Source organism: Dermacentor andersoni, chromosome 3 (genome assembly GCF_023375885.2).
Source record: "Dermacentor andersoni chromosome 3, qqDerAnde1_hic_scaffold, whole genome shotgun sequence".
NCBI classification, from domain to species: Eukaryota; Metazoa; Arthropoda; class Arachnida; order Ixodida; family Ixodidae; genus Dermacentor; species Dermacentor andersoni.
This window is the reverse complement of record NC_092816.1, coordinates 37,761,176-37,780,967: the sequence shown is the minus strand read 5'-3', so window position 1 is coordinate 37,780,967 and position 19,792 is coordinate 37,761,176. Positions and strand designations below refer to the sequence as shown.

General features: G+C 47.5%; 1 protein-coding gene across 1 annotated transcript in view; it reads left to right on the top strand.

Moving 5' to 3' along the window:
• The window catches only part of LOC126520711 (uncharacterized), a 46,079-nt gene extending 27,540 nt beyond the window's left edge, over positions 1-18,539 (top strand). Inside the window, exon 2 of the mRNA XM_050169496.1 lies at positions 18,406-18,539. Coding sequence (XP_050025453.1) covers positions 18,406-18,539 — 134 coding nt within the window. The remainder of the gene's footprint in view (positions 1-18,405) is intronic.
• The last annotated feature ends 1,253 nt before the right edge of the window (positions 18,540-19,792 follow it).

Here is a 19,792-nt window from a genome sequence, read left to right as displayed (position 1 = left end):
GTGTGCCCGCGGCGATGCACGTGTTTCTTACTGAGCAAGCAGAAGTTCTCTGACTTTGTAACGCGCTGCCTTAAGGCGAGCAATGAAACGGGCAACGGTAAAACACATGTTGACCCCCTTGCGTAACGACATTGCGCGATTCAGAGATGCAAGGTTATTTTGTTTTTTTCTGTATTTTTTTGCCTTTGCTTGATTCTAGAGTTCTACGCGAGAGTAAGACGACAAGAGAGAACAGCGGCAGACGCGTCGCTTGCGTAATAGCGTCGCTGTCGTGTCGAGAGCAGTTTATCGGCGAGTGTTCGGAGGTGTTTTAGGTGCAACTGCCAATAAAATGGAAAGTTTTCTTTTCTTTTTTTCTCTCTCTCTTTCTTTATATAGATAATGCCACTTCTCGTGTATTGCAGCGCCCAGGTTACTTTAGCGACACGGCGGTTTGGCGTCTCTACGGTTTGTAACTGCCTCAGGGAACTGGAATGAAAAGCAAAACGAACGAATGAATGAATGAATAAAGTTAGCCTGACGTGGACAAAGCGGCGCTGTATTTCTGGAACCGTGCAGCAAAGAACCATCTCGCGGGTGCTAGATGCATGGCACGTGCGAGCTGGACACCGAACAAGGCCGTCGTGTTGCAGGTTATACAGAATTCAAAGCACACGAAGAACAAAGGACAGGTCGAGACAGTACAAGTGCTGACTTTCAGCTAAGGTTTTTTGCAGGAGCTGAGCATATATATATATATATATATATATATATATATATATATATATATATATATATATATATACATATATATGAATCTGCAAATGAAATGAAACGACGGAGAAGAAGAAGGTAAACTGCCACGTGGCCGTCTACGCTAAGAAATCAAGACAACAAGCCGCGTTTACTGTACAGCTCTGCAGAGGCAAAGCTTTTAAAATGAAATATTGTGATTTCTTGTCGAGTGCTCTCTGCAACTCATGCGATCATTCCATAGAAGCAAATCGTCTGAGAGAGAGAGAGAGAGAGAGAGTGAGAGAGAGAGGCAGGAAGGTTAACCATAGGCGAATTTCCGGTTTGCTAGCCTGCACTGGGATGGGGATATAAGTGTTTGAAAGATGCCAAAGAGAGAGCGAGAAAAAAAGAGAGCAGGAACAGGTAACAGAAAAAGCGTTCCGATTACAGGCATTCACACAGGCCGATTGCTCTCAAGAAGCGCAGTAGCGCTTGCACGGCCTTCTGATGCGGTGTCAAGTGACGTCGATGCTGCGAAATTCTTTCTTCCGACAGAGACAGGTCGTCGAACTGGTTCAACACGACGGAATCGATTGTCTCTGCACACTGTACTGCGGGCACTGGCATAGAACATGTCGAAATGTTTCCTCGTCCCCGCGATCTCCGCAAGTTGCGGCGTCGGCCATGCGTACGAAGAATGCGTAGGGATTTGTAAACGCATAAACGGGCATGCATAAAATGTGCGCCATTCTACTTCACTGTGGTGAATTGGCGTGCAAGTATGCGGAGCATCCTTGCAGCATCTGTTCTAGACAGCAGGATTTATAGGCGGTTGCGTTCTAACTGAGCTAAACGAGCAGCTTGATCGGCACCTTATATTCATTGCCGATAATACCACAGTGACTTGCTAGCCACTGAAAAATTATTTCGTGTCCTTTCTGAGTCAGGTGGTGCATGGCCTCTGCAATTGCGAACGCCAACTGTTCATGAGGACCGCGCCGTAAGGCTAACAGTAAACACTGCAGTGCCGTCTTCTAGTCGCAGAAAGTGGACCATTTATCTGTTGGTTCGTCATTAATAAAGTGTACTGCGGCTCGAAGCCCTTAGACTTCTGCTTCCGTCGATGTTGTCAAGTGAGATATTTTCAACTTGATAGTGGTGGCTTTTGCTGGGGTAACGACAGCTACGGAAGAGCTGTTAGGCAGGACCGATCCGTCGGTGTATATGTGTGTGTAATTCCGGTACTTCTCATAGAATAAAAGTAAGGTAAACTGTTTAAGAGCCGGCGATGAGATATCTGCTTTTTTCCCGGACGCCAGGTATTATCTGGTTGATCTTTGATTGAATGAGGCACCAAGGAGGAGTCGAAGGCCTCGGGGTAGGTGGCAAGCAAGATGGTACAGCCTCACGGTGTTGCGGATACCGTTCGGCAGAATGAGGCACGCGGTCTCTCTGCAGGTATATAGGCTAGATGGTGACAAGGAGTCCTGGCAAGGTGCCTTACGTGCAGTCTTAGTGCTTAAACGGCGATGTGGGTTGTCAGGATTGGGGGCTCAATCCCATCCGTTGTCAAGATTGGAGTCCGGCATGAATTCGAAGGTAGCTGGCCCATGCCGTCGTCCAACTTATCCACGCTGAGGACGCTGATGAAGGGAATCACTGCTTCTCATCGAGAACGAGGAATATGGGTTTATTTACAGTAGTTATATCAGTCTAACATGACTGTTTGAGAAAGTACATCAGTCTAACATGACTGCTTGAGAGAGAGTCTCAGTCCAACATGACTGCTTAAGAGAAGTGTGTCGAGCATCCGCACAACAGCAGTTTTTAAACACTTGGTCCTCCCGCGATACAAGGTGATGCGAACGTTCGTTTAGTCATCGCAAACTATCCGCCTCTCCGCAGGACCGTTTACACACACACACATGCACACACACACGTGTTTACGGTCCGAAACCGACACCACGCGAATTTCATAGAACTCGGAGCCGTTCCGGGTAGCGCGTTATCTTGCGTCTTGGTCGGTGCGTGGGAATGAGCGCAAGACGGCGTTCCCGCGGCGACTCACGCACCCGTAGCAGATCAGGTCGGCGTTGGGGAGTTTGGTACCAATAGTTGGCCCGCTGAACTCATTCCGTCACAACGGCGATAAGGCTAGAGGTTGGCGGCGGTTTCAGCACAAAGCCTGCTTCATCGAACGCATCCTAGCTGAAGCGACGGAGAGTGGAGGATGCGCGTATTGTTCCCCGACACAAAGTCGATTTAGTCACACTGTGGCTAGAGGTTGGCGGCGACGCTCCCGGAATGTTGCTGCCATAGTCGTAACTGGGTGGAAAACTTGCACTGCAGCTGGCCGTTCTTAACAGGGTCTTAAAGAGGCCATTACAATAGTTGCCGCCGTTGACGCACTTCGAGGAAGAGCTCGACAAATCCGGAGCGCCTGGGCCGGCCTGAACACTTTGTACAATGCGTTGCTGGCAAGCTGCAGCGCAAATAACCGAGAAAAATGCAAGTGGCACGTTTGAAGTCTGCGGGCTATCCCAAGGCCTGCTTCGCATAAAGAAGGCTGAATGACGCAAGTGTGATGAACAGAAAGGCGCAAGACAAGAGAAAAAGAAAAAAAAATACAGACAAAGAGAAGGTCACGGCGATTCTCTAGCTGCATAAAGTGTGTCACGATCTTAACGAGGTAGGGCAACGTTCCGGCTTCAAAGCGCTGTTCACTGCGCTAAGAGCTTCCGAGGTTGTGCAAGTGAAGCTGCCCCACGAGAAAGCGGAAACCAGACTGCACTAACAAGCACAGAGATGCCCACGTCCCCTGCAAAAGGGACGTTCTTGATAAAATTCCGCTCTAATGTGGAAAACAATACACAGGTTAGACCGGCAGGTGCTCGAATCTGCGTCTGCGTGAGCACAGTAAAGTCATAAAATCGGCAACATTGCTACAGATGGCCAATTGGCTGTTCATTCTACAAAATGTGAAGCGAAGTCATCTTGCCATCCTCTTTTCGAACAGAGTGTTGTGTATCCTGACCGCAACAGCCTGACTGGGGAACTTGTAGAAGCCACCGAGAAAGCATGGGCAGGAAATGTATGCGTCAGTATGCCTTTCGCAGTTTTATCAAAGAAAAAGCTTGATTTCTTGGCGTAGACGGCACATGGCAGTATATATATATATATATATACATATCTTGAAATACCACGGTCGAGACGACGCTTTGTTCCAAGAAGGAAAAATAGCGCCGATGCAAAACGAACACGAGCCGATGATTGATGATGACTTTGTACAGATGAAGATGAAGTCCGCATAAATGCTTACAATATATCAAAACACGGTGTTATCTGAGCGGAACATTTTTTAATGCTCCCGAGGATTTGCACACGGACTTTTTTTGTCGATGCTTCGGCCTTCAGAGCTGACACTCCTACCTACGCATGTTCAGAGACCGCTGGACACATTGAGAAGTGTTAGATACGGGGCCTTTTCCTGGCATCCTTCGAGTTCACCAGACGACATCGAATTACCGTCACACCTAATTAAAGTGCGCAGAAGCGCATCTACCACGTTCCCGAGGCGCAGCACGTCCAGACAAGTTGGCGACCCCCACCCACCTCGTGCGCCGCAAGTGGAGCTATTGTGCCACTGCTTGATTCCTCCCGAAAGTGCAACGGGAGCCTGGCACCGTTCCACGTAACCTGAGTCCCGAGCAAAGCTGCTTTGCAGCTCTGAAAGGTCGCTCGAAAATAACCAGTCTCCCCCCGCTGAGCGCTTGCAAACCCGGAGGGAACGCCGACTGTAAGTCACCGTGAAGCCCTCGGAGCCACACCATCTGCCGATTGTGACGGCAGTTGCAGACCTGGAGGCAATACCGGTGGCAAGTCATCCCTCGGACAGTGAAGCCCATGGAGCGACCCTCTGAGCCGTATGTGACTGCAGTTGCACGGGCGACTACCATTGGCCGAAAATGATGGCATCTTAGCGGGCTCGACGATGGGTCGAAAATCAGGTGACCCCGAGACACCGAAGGGGTTAAAAAGCTAGAGACAGGGAGCAGAGAGAAGCACTCTTTCATTCATTCATCTCATTCGGGCTTCTTGCCACGGGCCGCAGCGTCCGACTTGCTGCCGGCCATCAATGACTTTATTACTGTTATTTATTTTTATGCTTACTGTAAATAATGTAAATAAACCTCCAGTTTTCATCTCAATATCCTCCTCAACGTGAGCCAACTCCCGCACTCAACGGCAAGATCTAATAACTGGTGGACAGCGGTGGGATTGTCCTCCTGATCCAACAGAAGGCTCTCCGCCGACTGGCTTCACCAGCACGCACTGGCTACACCCGAGTTCATTGCAGCTTGGGTATTTATTTATAATCCCACCATAGACTTTCTACGGCTCTCACAAGTATGTGGACAGGGCGCACTTTGCTCTTGCACAGTTTGACTCCAAAGCCTCGCCCTTTCTGCCATTGACGATCGTTTAATATTACCCACAGCCGCTCTCTACGCAAAAAAGCCGATGGACTCTTAGCGGCTCAGGTGGCTAACTGCACACGTGCCATGCGCAGACGTGCCACAGTTGAAGTGAACCCAGTGATAGATGTGCGCCGAACACGTGGCGCCGAAACGTTTCTTAACAGGCAACGCTATTAGAAGACCCACTTGTTAATTGGCGTTTAAGAACACGTAATCTTCAGAGTGTTGCGTAAGGGCACATCAAGCGCACGTACTGCTGAACTGTTTAATGCAGTTGAGCGGCTGCTCACAACAGTCGATATAGGCCCTTATGGTGACACCAAGGGAGATATCATTCACATGTTCTTCGGAGCGCTGCTTCTATTCGTGTTATAAGCCGGTGGGCGTCCGGCGGTGTGGTTTGAACGACGTACCTTCGAGCAGAGCCGACCACAATACTCTGCCGACTGGGCTACGGTGTCTTACGCGTCGCCACGTGCGCTCAGCGAGGGACATCGAGACTTTCGAAAATAAAGGCAATGGATCTGTAACGCTAGTCTCAAGAGAGACGTTGCATTTAGGGGGAATTTGATTCGACGAGGACACCATGTAGGAAAAGCCCCACAGATAATCCCCCTCACAAAAATTTCTTTCCTCACACCAAGTGCGAGTCAAATATACACTGAAAATGCGACGGCAATAAGAAATGTCAAGGGAGAGCAAATAAAAAAGAACGAAACAAAATATAACGTGGTCCTATTTTCGGGGCCCTTAATTAAAGGGTGCTCACATTACTTGGCGCAGCAAAAAAGCGGGCTAACTCCTACAGTAAGCAACTCGTCAGCGAGTTTCAGGTGTAACAGGATTAAGGAATATTTACGACTTCTGCGTGCACTCGCGCGCCGAGCTCTACGTGTGAAACGGGATCATACGAGTGGCTTAGGTTGGCGACGCCGTCTTCATAAAAACGTGCTATATGCATGATGAGTACGAACAGAGCAATTCATCTCTTTCGTCTCGCCATGATAGACCTATGTGTAGTACGTTCTCGACAGTTTGAATGTAGTTTCTATTATTCGCCCTCTCTGTTGGGTGGTACGCGAGCTTCCCCTGGTTGTATTCACTTAATGTTCAATTCTTGGGCTGCTCTGTGGGTTCTCCTCTCTTGGTTGTGGTGAAACAGGCCTGTGCGATGAAATTAGGGCAAGAAAACGTACAGAGAGCAGAGGACACATACAGCGTCTGCAACTCGTCTGTGCCTTTCCCACGGCCTACGTATCGTCGCGTTTGCCTCCTGTTTGCGTGCGATAGTGCACGGAGTCTAAGCTTCCATACGGGGCTGTAAAATGAGGTAAATAATCCTGTATTCTCATCGAAACGTTTCTTCGACGAAGAAGTGAGGCTCTTATATTAGGCTTGGTCTTTTTCTTCTGTCTTTTTTGTCGTAAACTGGCAATCTTGTGGCACACTCGCCGTGGTCGCTTAGTGGCTATGGTGTTGGGCTGCTAAGCAGGAAGGAGGTCGCGGCATCAAATTCCGGCCACGGCTGCCGCATTTCGATGGGGGCAAAATACAGAAGCACCCTTGTACTAAGGTTTAGGCGCACGTTAAAGAACCAAATTGTCTCTGGTTGTCCACAATGTTCCGGAGTTCCCCACTACGGCATGCATCATTATCAGATCGTGCTTTTGGCACGTAAAACCCCTTAATTTTCTAGTCGTACGGCACACGCGCACGAACACGTTCCAATACTTTTTGTAGAAGAAATCGCAAACTAAACTTGAGGTTTTCTTTTGCTTTTCAATTGTCAAGCTGTGGAGCGCAGAAGATTTTAAGAATAAGACTGTTGAAAAAGGAATTAATAGCTCAAAAGACGTTTAGATGTGCTGAACGACAAATGCAGTGATGAACCGAATACTTACATCGACAATGCACCCCAACAGTTGATAAAATAAAGTTGTTTGAGTGGGTATTGCTTACGAGCGCCATGTTTACTACAAATCGTTTCAGCGGGGGCCCGATAAGAGTTTTCTTGCTTCTCACGTCATTTTAAACAGACAGTAAAGGTGCGTCTGCGGGACTGGGGCATTGGGGAGCAGTATACTTGAAAGCTAAGCGCCCAGAACACGTTCAAGTATTTCTTGTTACGCTGAACATTGACATCGACCTTTTGAAAAAATATTTCCTCATGCACACCAGTGACTGCGTAATGATTTATTTGATAATTACCTCATTAAGAGAAGTGTTTTTTGGTGATCGCCTGGTCGGATTAGTAAAGCCGTGAAAGTACTATGCTTACTTTTAGCTATAGCTGTGAATCCTCGAAATTGTGAGGGAAAAGGAGCTTCCAAACTCTTCCTTTGTTTTTCTATCATTAAAAAGGACAAGGTACAGATAAACCAAACGGAAAGACCCGCGTGTTGTAATTGTTCCATTATACTTACTTTTTGTCGAACACAGAACGAAATCCGCGTATCGGATTAGTACTGCGAGATGCCTCTTTAGATCTCCTTAAGCTTACAGCTCCGATCTCTTGTAGCAGTGTACTTCTCTATTTTTTTCTGACATTATTTTTTCACTCCGTCATTGAAGCCAAGGACTCTGCTTGGCCTTTGAACTGACACGTTGGAAAGTTATTTCTTGTTATATACATGCTTTATGCCTTTTCGTGCGACTGCCAAGACGTGTGTACAACTTAAGCAAAGTTAATCTTTCTAGAAGCTTGCTGACGTGTCTAAGCACCCCTACTTCGGGCGAAATCTTACAACTATGCTGTGTCAAGCAAGAACAACGCTCAGCACCGTTACGTAAGGAGCACGCGGCCTTTGCATCAGTGGTCGTGCATCGACAGAGAAAGTGGAGCCACCGTCCCCGAAAACGGGCGAAAGAGCTTAAAGAAAGCGCTTCACTTCGAAAATAAATCATTTCGACCAGCACCATCTCGGCGCTTCCTCTAAAGGTGCTGCTATTATTGGAACCGATGTGCCAATTGCCATATGTTCAGACGAATGGAAGAATATTTGTACTCTTATGTGTTACTGCGTAAGGTGACATGTATTGTGTATCTCTTACTTATCGCCTTTTTTCTAAAAGCTATGCGTCCATCTTGTGCTTGCGCTGTTTTGCTTGCGCAAGCGCTAGACAATTTTTAGCTTCAAGGGGCAGCGCAATAAGACGAAGACAGAAGGCAGGAACACACAGGACAGCGCTGTTCTGTGTGTTCCTGTCTTCGTCTTATTGCGCTGCCCCTTGAAGATGTTCAACCAGTACCAACTCTCCCAAATGTCGATCCTTCTACAATTTTTATCTACGACCATGTGCTGTTGGAGACGGGACGTTACTCAAAACCGCTTGCTACAGACATACCCTTCTCTGCAATCCTGGCGCTCTCTTTTCCACTGTTTTAGATCTACATTACGCGACTTGAAAGGGCGCGGGAAGCCGCGTTCGAGCTCAATTGCAGACCTGCTTTGCGTCGAACGCACATGGGCAAGTGAGATTGAAGAACGTCGGTAAATCGAACAGCAGCATCACGCACAGATGCTTAAAACGATAGAGAGAGAGAGAGAGAGAGAGAAAGTTAGAGACAGGCGGAGAATGAGGAACAGGAATCGGAAACCTTGAAGTTTCGAAGTTCATTCGAACTTTCCGCCAATGGAATCCGTTTTATTCCGTCCAAAACTTCACTTCCTTGAACGTCTCGTTTCGCAAAGCACGCGCATAGGGTTCTCAGATAAAACCGCCTAGCTGCGTATTCAGCCGCAGAGACAACGCGACTGGAAATTTTAATGCCATTTCGGTCTCTACAGTTTCCAGGTGTTTTGTTTCGACTTGTCGCGAAGAAAGAGATCTTTATGGCGGGGGTTGGTTACATGGTTCATATACAAGGCAGGAGATTCTGTGGCGAGACTACCCCATCCCCCTCGTAGCCGAACTGAGCATAGATTGAGTGCGTGCGGAAGGACGAAGAAAAAGAAGGGAAGACGTCCGCGTCATATGGAGACAATATCTTGAAATTCCGCTTGGCATCGACAAGGAATCGAATGCTCTTGCATTTCTCCGCCTTTGTTTATTGCTCCCTGAACTCAGTAGCGAGTCAACCTGCATGCATTACTGCGTTTTTCGAGCTGTCTTCTTGTTTTTTCTTTTTCAGGACGTCACGTTACTGGCAACGCTATCGTTTAGGCATTATTCATTTTGTTTTCGTGTACACAGATTCTTTTCATAGTGTCTGTGCTCACGCGTGCGTCAATGACTTTCAATACTGAGACGCGAATTTCACCGACATTCTTTCTGTCCATGGCCTCATGCATGAGATTTCCCAAAACTCAAAAGCTCTACTTCCGCACTACCTTTGTTTTCTTCATTATCGTTGTTGTATTCTTTATTACTTCTTTTAAAACAGACGTAACAGAGTCTTGTCCGCTATAGAGGATTCCATACTGCGTAAAATTCACGAATGTTAAGCAAGAACCATGCAGCTGCGGCATAGGACCGAACTACTCCATTTATTTCTCAAGATGTGTCTGTTTGCCAGTGTGCAATAAGAAACAAGTGATCAAAAAAAACGGGGAAAAGAGTATGTGGTGCGTTGCGGGTGCGAAACGTCATATTCAATATTTTGATTTAACTTCGTCTGTTTCATTACGAGCGATGGCACACGGACTCTATGGGCCACATACTGCGGCAAAGCATGATCTTGTGAGGTTCGATTCTAATCTGCCGCGGCCGCTTTCCAAAGAGGCAAAATGAATAAATTCTCAGGTACTAAGGTAGAGGTGCAAGAAACAGGAAGTTAAAATTAGCCGTTAATATTATCCCTTGCCTCACACAGCCCGAGCCTATAGCTTGAGGCGTTCAACTGGGTTGATTACGGATAAATTTGCCTCGGTAGAAAATATCAGCAACTGTTTTGTGAGGTAGACGATTCATCGGTGAACTTCGGGATGTCACTTTTATGTGGGTGTTGTCTGATTAAGTGGCATAACCGGACCGCACGAAGGGAATTTATGAGCAAGTGCACTTCTGGAGGGGGGAGGGGGTGACATTAATATCCTTCGCGTCGCATGAATTCGTGCGCATTGACAGCACAGAAAACAAAACCGCAGAGAAATCGACGTTATGAAAGAAGTATTAGGGCACAGAAACGTTACAGAATAGAACATCGGACCAGGAAAATCAGCGCGTATAGCACAGCTCACGGAGGACTCAAGAGTTCGCATGCCCCTTGTAGTGCTTCTTGTATGAAAGCAACGTCAAACTAGAGAGAGAGAGAGAGAGAGAGAGAGAGAGAGAGAGAGATAAAAGAAAGGCAGGGATGTTAGACAGCCAAGAGTCTTGCTGGTTACGATGCGCTGGGGGAAGGGAGAAGGGGAATAGAAAGAAGGGAGAGAAAGGGAGAGATGCGGCGTAAAGAGACGTACACTGACAGCACTACAGAGTCAAATGCGCTCGCACAAGCCAGACGTTTTTAGAAAGCACAAAAGTGCCTTCATTGCTTTCTGAGCCGATGATCGGTGGGGATGGTGTTGTAGTATTGTCTGTTCACTCAGAAGACGATTGTCTAGTTTGCTGAATGCGTTGAACATAGATTGTCTTTGTGCTTCACACTGAGGACATTGGCACAATAGCTAGCTACTGAGAAAAAGAAAGGAGAACAAAAACTGTCAGTAGAAACTACGGGTACTCGTCTTTCATCATATCTGAAGACATTGAAATCGACATCTATGAAAATCAAGCTCTAATGGATGATTTTTACCCACACCGCTGTTTCCGTGAACCTAGAAATGAGAGCTCTCAATTTGACGCTTTCGGCAGCATGAACCAGGTCACTGCGGTCACTCTGATATTCATTTGTGACGTACCACGTAGCGGCTTCCACAGTGCCTGTCCTGCGTGTTCCTACCCAAATGCTTTCGTCCCTTTTAGGCTGCAAGAAAATTGAAAAACAAAAATGAAATGTCTCAACGAACCCGCCGTGGTTGCTCAGTGGCTATGGTGTTGGGCTGCTGAGCACGAGGTCGCGGGATCGAATCCCGGCCACGGCGGCCGCATTTCGATGGGGGCGAAATGCGAAAACACCCGTGTATTTAGATTTAGGTGCACGTTAAAGAACCCCAGGTGGTCCAAATTTCCGGAGTCCCCCACTACGGCGTGCCTCATAATCATAAAGTGGTTTTGGCAAGTAAAACCCCAAAATTGACGAAATGTCTGAACGAAACAAAGTAGGACACGTGTATTCAAGGGAAATTTTCGAGGTAGCACTCTAAGCCTTGCAGGGAAGGTGTGTAGCTGGCGGAGTACCTAGAGAGGAAGTGGGCAAGGGTACCTCATACGTGGTTAAGCGTACTCACTCACTCACTCACTCACTCGCCACTCACTCACTCACTCACTCACTCACTCACTCACTCACTCACTCACTCACTCACTCACTCACTCACTCACTCACTCACTCACTCACTCACTCACTCACTCACTCACTCACTCACTCTATCTATCTCGACTTGTCCTTCATGAATTGCTTCATCTCTATGTGAGAGGTAGTGTGGCAGAGTCAAATTTAAAAATACTGCGCTGCAGAGCTTTCTCTAGCGTTGACTAAACTTCTGAAAGTGTTATAAAAATATTGCACGTCGGAAACGTTTTACGTCTGCTTCATCCAGAAGAAAGAAATTTCTAAGTTAGGTTCGAGAAAGCCTGATCTGTTGTCTATTTAATACTAAATCAAGCAAGCGCCGCTGCTGATCATTTTCGGTACAACGACCGGAATGTGAAGCACAACATCAGAAAATGGTTGGAACATTATATCTACACGACACAAAGGTTCTCATGAGGAAAAGGCCTTCTATTTATCAGAGGTGAATGAAAAACATACCTCTAAAGCTCGACAACGGAACCGATCGTCGCCCTCGGCCAGGGCGACAATCATGTCTTTGGGTAGATCACGCCCCTTTGTCGAAACGCAGGCCGCTGGTTGCTTTTCTTTTTTTCGAGCTCAGCTGATTAATCCGCGTTCAGAAAAGCATGCGGAACAGAGGCATTGGTCAGAAATGTACTGTTGCACCTGTTTTCCTTTCTTTTAGATATATGATTGCACTCTTTCTAGACAAAAATTCCTATCGGTTACTTGCATATGTTTTCTTTATTTATTTCCTTCTTTCTCTCTTTCCCTCTTTCTTTCTTTCTTTCTTTCTTCACAGCACTTCATATTTGTTGTTGTCCATCGTATGCTGTTGCCAATTTCCCCCCATCGGGCCAGCCACCCTGATCGTTAGGCTAACAGGATCAGCGCCGCAGAGCAAGGGCACAGCTATTCCGGAGGTAATTTATACGGTAGCGAAAAGATGTGTCCACGCAAGATCCGGTTCGTTAGACCCGGCTTCGCCCCCAACGAAAAAGGAAGAACACAGGTTCTACCATCGAAAATTTAGCCGTGTTTATTCGCTTGCGGTATGTATCAACGATCACAGGTGCGGATGATACGCCACGAAGAGCAGTTTGGCAACAAGATCATGGCCGGCACTGGATATGCCAGAAGTGACAGAGTGACACAGGCATCAAAAAGTGAAGACGGAAGTAACGTTGCTGTCAAATACTACCGACAACTTTTCTGTCCACAGAACCGGCTTACACTGAACCGTCGTGTCTGCATTCTTGACCACTAGCGTGAACTGACCCTTTTCCTTCCACTTAGGCTTTTTTCTCTGTGTATCTAAACAGCTATTCTGACTAAAAACTACAATCACAACCTTATCGTCGATAGGTTAGTCCCTGACGTCCTTGCAACAGCGTGACAAAACACGCTGTTGCAAGGGACTGAGAATTATGGGAGGAAATTTCTCGAACATCGGCAAATACTATGTCACAAAAGACCACATACATACACTAATAGCTCATGAATACTGTGTCCATCAGGGCCCAGCTAGAAGAAGGATCGGCGCCCGCATAGAGCACTGACACAGAAGTTCGCTTAAAATAAATTAGGGCTGACAAAACAAACCACAAAGTGAAAGAGAACGCACACATAACATCCCACACCTGGGAGAGCTCCGAATGAGGCAATGACACATTCTTTAATCGATAGACAAATTCACTGACTAATTCGTTCATTCATTCAGTCATTCATCTGAACGTCCCAAGGCAACAAACGGGTGCAGTAGTGAAGGGCGCAAGATCAATTGCGAGGACTTGAGGCGCTATGACCTTCCCCCAAAGCAAGGTGTACGAGCGTTTTTCATTCCTTACTGCCAAATGACATACTGCCATCTCGTGCTGCCAACTTGCGTAATAGACTGTTAGCTGGGCTTGAGTCAGCAGGGAGTTCTTTGTTACAGCGTTTACTACGTGTGTCCAATCGAAACAATAGGCAAGTAAGGACAGGAATTCAGCAAGCAAGTATTAGTAAAAAATCTACAATTAAAACGAGAGAAAAACTGCGTCAAATTGAGGTGGGCGCCTCGAATGAAATGGTTGGTATTGTGTCCCTTTCAGGAGATATATTTCGACTCCGAGACGATTCGAAACAACCATTTCTAATTAAAGATATTACTGTTACCAGCTGAACTCGGGGCGAAATCGTCAGATAACCATGTGCAACTGCAACGCCACGAAAACTGGTGCCAAAACAGCGTACAGGATCTTCAGCAAAACGTCCCACAAACGGCAAGGCCACCGGGATGATCCCTCGAGACGTAGAGCGCCACGGCATCCTATCAATCTTCCCTTTCACTCTCTCTCCTTCTTTTGTTTCTGTACTCATATTTGTTTCTTTCAGCGAGCCATTCGGGGCTCATAAACGGAGCAACATCCATTACGCTGAGCCCCGGAGATTTGCAGCGGCCAAGTCGGCAAGTGCGCGGGGACTGCGTCTCTATACAAGCAGAAGCGGGCATATACGAACTGAAAGGAAGTCGAAGGACGGCAGCGTGGAAGACCCGAAGCGAGGCTTGTATCGGTGGCTTCAAGCGTCAAAGTCTGTACACACGGGTGGAGAAACCGAAAAGAAAAGGGCTTTCGCAAAAAAACGTGTTTGTTGGAGTGATCCAAGATAAACCCGCGGGGACGCCGCGAACGAAGACTTAGGAGCGCCGTATGGAGGAGCGCGCAGCTTTGCCTCATGGGCCTCGGAACACAGAAATGGCATGGACACCGGCCACTCCGAAGGCGACTTCACTTTCACGGTTGTGGAACTGGGGCGAGGCCACAACACTCTGTTAATGAAAAGGAAAGTTGTAATCCAGGTGGCTGTTGTACAACGCTTAAGAGAAAGTGGGAAGGAAAGAAACCTCATGCGAGTTTCTCGGCAAAGTTTTGTAGATGATGAAAAATCTGTCCCACTGCAGGTGTCGAACCAGGCACCAACGCCTTTCCGGACACGACCTTGGTTAACCTATCTGCCATTGCTTCTTATCTCTCTTCCTCATCGAACCTCAACTTACGGGTCAGTGCCGTCCGCTATTTAAATATGCATCACCGCCGATTCCAACGTAATCGCTGGAGCTCGCGTACATTCGAGAATGTGCAGTGGAACTTCCACTTCGCATGCGAAATCTGATTTAGAAGACTCTTTCGCTGTAAACCTGATGACAGAGCTTAAAAAAAAATTCAGAATAAGGGCGCCTTGATGACACTGATAATCTTGTTAAAAATGATGACTTGCAAGAAAATGTTGAAAAAAATGGACACGCTTGATAGTATGTATAGGTAGTGAAGCGCAACTACAGACAGAGCGGAGACGGGAGAAGCGCCTAAATACGTTTATTCATGGGAAAGCATCAAATCGCCCGTTGCGAGAAAAAGCCGGCATCTGTGGCCTGGAAAGGCAAAAAACGGCACCTAAATTCCCATTGACCGTGGCACCCAAATCATGAGCGCGCGTCGACGCAGCAAAGCGAGCGAAAGGGAACACCTGCTGCTGCGGTAGTACGCCAGTTGTTGCGTGAAGGGAGATAGCATGGCCGCGACGTTACGTCACACACGCTTTCGCTCTCGGAAGCCTGTGCTATCCGCGCGTTCCTTGCCCGCGCAAGCTCTCGCCTGCGTTGTAAATGCGCCTCGGTAAGGACAAATCGAAACGCGCCGAGCCTAGAGGCGGGTCTCTGCAATCTGCTTTATGACGTCATGTACGATGGCCAATCAGAAATTCTTCACCCCTATTTTTTCTTAGCCAAAATAGGGCACATATGGGTAATTGCGAATATAACGTACTATTCCACGTACCTTACACTGCTTTTCCACATAGTCCCCACACCGATTCAGACGTTTGCCCTATCTCAGCACTAAATTTGTCCCAACGCAGTCGCCAGTCAGCGACGCACGCGGCTTCGCCGAACGCTCATTGTCAAGCAAGTTTTCACTGCCTTTTACGAACTCACAACACCGCCACCTCACACTTCTCAAAGCGAGACACCTTTTCCCGCACGTGGGCTGCATTTCCGTGTGGATTTCAATGGGCTTTCGTCCTTTGCTCCATAGAGAACGAATGACACTTCGTTGCTCGTACGCCATGGAGGTGTGAAGAACTGCCATCTTCAACGACTGACAACAGCGCCGTGCCGCGGAGTTACCGGCAGATAAGGCCCGTGTGGTCCTGGAAAGGTCCACCGCTGGGATTGGATACGTTGACTTTGCATTTACAGCAGCAATATGGCTAAAATAAATTGAGGGCAAAGACTTTCTTATTCACCCTCGTACTTGGACCAAAATTTCATTCGCCAAACGCGGCATGACAAAAGTGGTGACGTCAAACTCACTGCATCTTACTCGGGAGCGTCCCCATTAGATTCTATGGCAGTTGGGCAGGGTAACATGACGTTACAGATCGAAGTGTACCGGTGTTGTGCTATCAAGGAGACGTTATCCAAGCGTCTCAACGCACTCGCTTGACCGCGAGGAGTTCATAGCTGGAAAGACCACTCAGCGGCGTTTAATTGGACATTAATGCTTTCGCATTCAAAAGTCATAGGAAATGCTTAGGTGTCCTCGCATTTTTTTGTACGAAGCATTGAATATTAGTACAGGTTATAGGCGAAGCAGGCAGAAAGAAGGCAAAAAAAGGAACAAGAAAGCAGAAAAACACATAACTTGTCCTGAATCAAGATTAGAAGCTTCACGCTTCACACGCACAAAAGAGAAAGAAAGAAAAAAAGTGAGAAGAAAAGTAGTTTCAGCATTGTTTTGTGGTTATGTTATCAATACTGGCGTAAAGAAATTCCAGTGCGAGCCTGTGTCTCGCAGTAATTGTACACCTATGTAACTGAGCAAGTCAGGAGCTAGTACCTGATAGTAGTCTTCGCAGCGACAAGGCTCGGCCTAAGCTATTACCTGGCAGAAACGTTACTGGTCCCTAAAGGTGAGTTGCCTAACAACGCAAATTTATTTTAATCTTCGCTAACTATATGTAAATGAGCGCAGTGAAGCACGGTAGTCGTTTCATATGTGTCAGATAAGACACGCAACCACTGCATCTTAATAGCCACTCGTGCAGCTTTTTCCAACGAGCTTACCTACCCGGCCGTGTTCACGCAGCGTGATTTAGCTTGCGCATGACAGCGCGAAATTTGCCAGTGATGGACAGCATAGTGCCATGGCGCAACGAATGAAAGTATATTTATGCCAGCGAGTAGACCATTAATTTCGCAGCCCGTGAAAGGAGCGAAACGGTATATATTGCTATGGCTGCTCTTTAAAATTTATGAGGGTCGGCAACAGCGCGACATAAACGTCTCGCTTCTCTTCCCAAGTCTGTTTTCTTCTCCTCCTATTTTTTTTCGTTTTCGATAGGAAAATCACTGCCTTTATCAGAAAAAAGGTCCCGCCCACTGCTAGCGTGGATTATGATGAGTGAAGGAAAATGATGTAGACCAGCGGTTTGGTATAGAGTCTGGAAATAATAAAAGAGTCGAAGTGGAGAAAGAGAGAGATAAGAATACAGGTAGGCAGGGATGTTAACCAGTCAATAGTCTGGTTGGCTACCCTACACTGGGGGAAGGGAGAAGGGGAAGAGAAAGAAGGGAGAGAGAAGGTGTAGGTACGTGTACGGATAGCACTTCAGTTAAAGTCACTCGAGCAAACCAGAAGTTCTGAGAAAACACAAAAGTGCCTTCACTGCCTTCTGAGCCGATGATCGGTCGGGACGGTGCTCTAATATTGTCTGTTCACTCAGAGGACGATCGTCTAGTTTCCTCAATGTGTCGGACAAATACTGTCTTTGTGCATGAAATTGAGGACAATGGCACAATATGTGGTCAATGTTCTCCTCGCATGCGCAAAGATCACATGCAGGACTATCAGCCATTCCAATTAGTGCTGAGTAGGCATTTGTGAAGGCCACTCCAAGCCATAACCGACACAGAAGAGACGCTTCACACCGGTGCACACCGGCGTGATACATGATTGCTGAGCTCCGCCCAGTACATTACAAACGCTCTTTAAGACAGAATGGTAGCGCAGCATGGCATTCAAGTGGAGCATACAATCTGAGCTTATACTTGTGTACGCACACTTTGTCAGAGCAGCTGATTATGCTGTGACTACCCTTGAGCTGTGTCATGTAAGACTGCAACTCGAGGATAGTCAAAAAATGTCTTCATGCAAACATATCCTGCATAGAAAAAAAGGGCGACGAACGGGAGCAGGTTAAAAACGGACACTGTCACATACAAATAAAAAAATTTGGCACATGGATAACGGAAGCTTTTTTGAAAGAAACAGCAAAATCTTCATTCCTTTAGTGTTTTACAGATTCCTGCAACCGTTCACTTCACGGCCAATCTCAAACAACAAGAACTGCCACGATATCACAACCGACGGCGACGATGACAACACAACCATAACACGAATTGTTCTACGAGATCCAATGTAAGCACTGTCTCAGGCGCATTGTAAGCATCAAGTTTGTGTTATCTAAGTGTCACTCCTTATCGTTCGAGCCTTATAAAGCCCGAATATAAAGGAGGTGCTGCATTCTTGTATAAGGCGTCCGCAGTTCCATCTGTGAGGAATCGCGTTTATAATCTAAATGGTCGCCACTCGTCTCCGCGTTCTAGCACACGGTGCCCTTAATGTGCGAGAAATACCAAAACATTGCTCCGTGGTTGCTATAAAAAAATGTGCTTAACATGCTGAAAAGAAAAATCGATGTGACGCCGCTGTCAACAAGACTTCTGGGGCTAAGTTTGCAAGCCCTTTCATTCGAAAGTACTCTTTGCCGAAGTGTCGACCACCGGCATTTTAGAGCGCAGCTCTCAGGAGCCCGTTCCAATGGCGAGCGGCGGCGGTGGCGGCGGCGGCGGCGGCGGTGGCGGCGTAACGGAGCGGACGAGCGCATCGAAAGATGAAAAAGAGAAAGCGGAGCGCAGCGGGGGATGAAAGACGCGACGAGGAAAGCGAAGGAGGATGGTATGACGAAATGGTGCGAAGAAAAGCGCAGTGGGGCGAAGATGGCTACGAGATGGCGCCAGAGTAGCGCGCGTCGCCTGGGAGGTCCGTTGGTGCTCTGGTTGGTGCTCTGAATGGCGCCCAGTCGTCACCCACGCGTTGGCTCTCGCGATCTCCAGGTTAGCGAAGCAGTCGCGCCTGACTTCGCTCCGTTTGCAACGTGCCGCACGAGACATACTGTCCGCGCCAGCAAATATATCGCGAAATGAAAACACGCATTGAGCTGCGCTCAAATTTTGCATTAGGGAATATCGTGATAGTCGGTGAACTTTTTTTCTGAACATGTGAACTCACGGCCCTAAGCGACAATGTCTTATCACGTTACGAGCAACCCTTTAGCTCATCCACCGGGTGCGACATCGTAGGTATTACACAATGTGAACCCGATGACACGGCTACTTCTCCACTTTCCTACGGTTGCAATAACCAACCTCTTTGCCTTTCTGTAACAAATTTGTCTTTCTCTCTTTCTCTTTGGAAGCAATACGAAATTAAGAGGTAAGATGAACGGGCATATAGCAAACTAAACCCATATGATCTCTGTAGTTCATACAAAGGATTTCTTCGTTTTGCTGACTGCCTAGTGCTGTAATGCCGCAACTACCACACAGTTTACTGCCGGGCAACGAACCTGTTTATTTATTTACTTTCAGACGTTTACGCCGAATGTCATTTACTGTTCACCATCCGCTAGCGGTCGAGCTAAGTACGAGAGAGCACTGCCACTTCCGCTGAAAACCCACTGGCGCCTTATTGCGCGCCCCCACCGGTGCGGTTAGGTTCTTGCTGTGTCTTCACATTCGCAGCATTCGCGCAGCCTGTATGCTTCAACATCCAAAGGAATTCGCATGGAGAACACGAGACAAGGTACTGCCCTTTACTCGTTTCCCCGTTGTCTCGTTTCTCGCAGGCGCGAAGGAGGCAAAATAGAATGCTGTATGCAACACTCTCGGTGAGGCAAACAACGCGAAGAAGAACTCGGTTGTTCTGACCGAGACGGTCGTTGCCTCTCGTATAGGTCCAGCCGAGAGCGATCGCTGGCCGTTAATTTAATGTGAGGTCAGCAGCGCGGCACGAGACAAAGTGCTGGCCGGGCATTATCGCGTGGTCTCGCCGGATCGCGGATGGAATAGCGGAACGAAGGGCCGCGTTTCCCTCGGCGAAGCAGAGACGAGCTGCCGTTG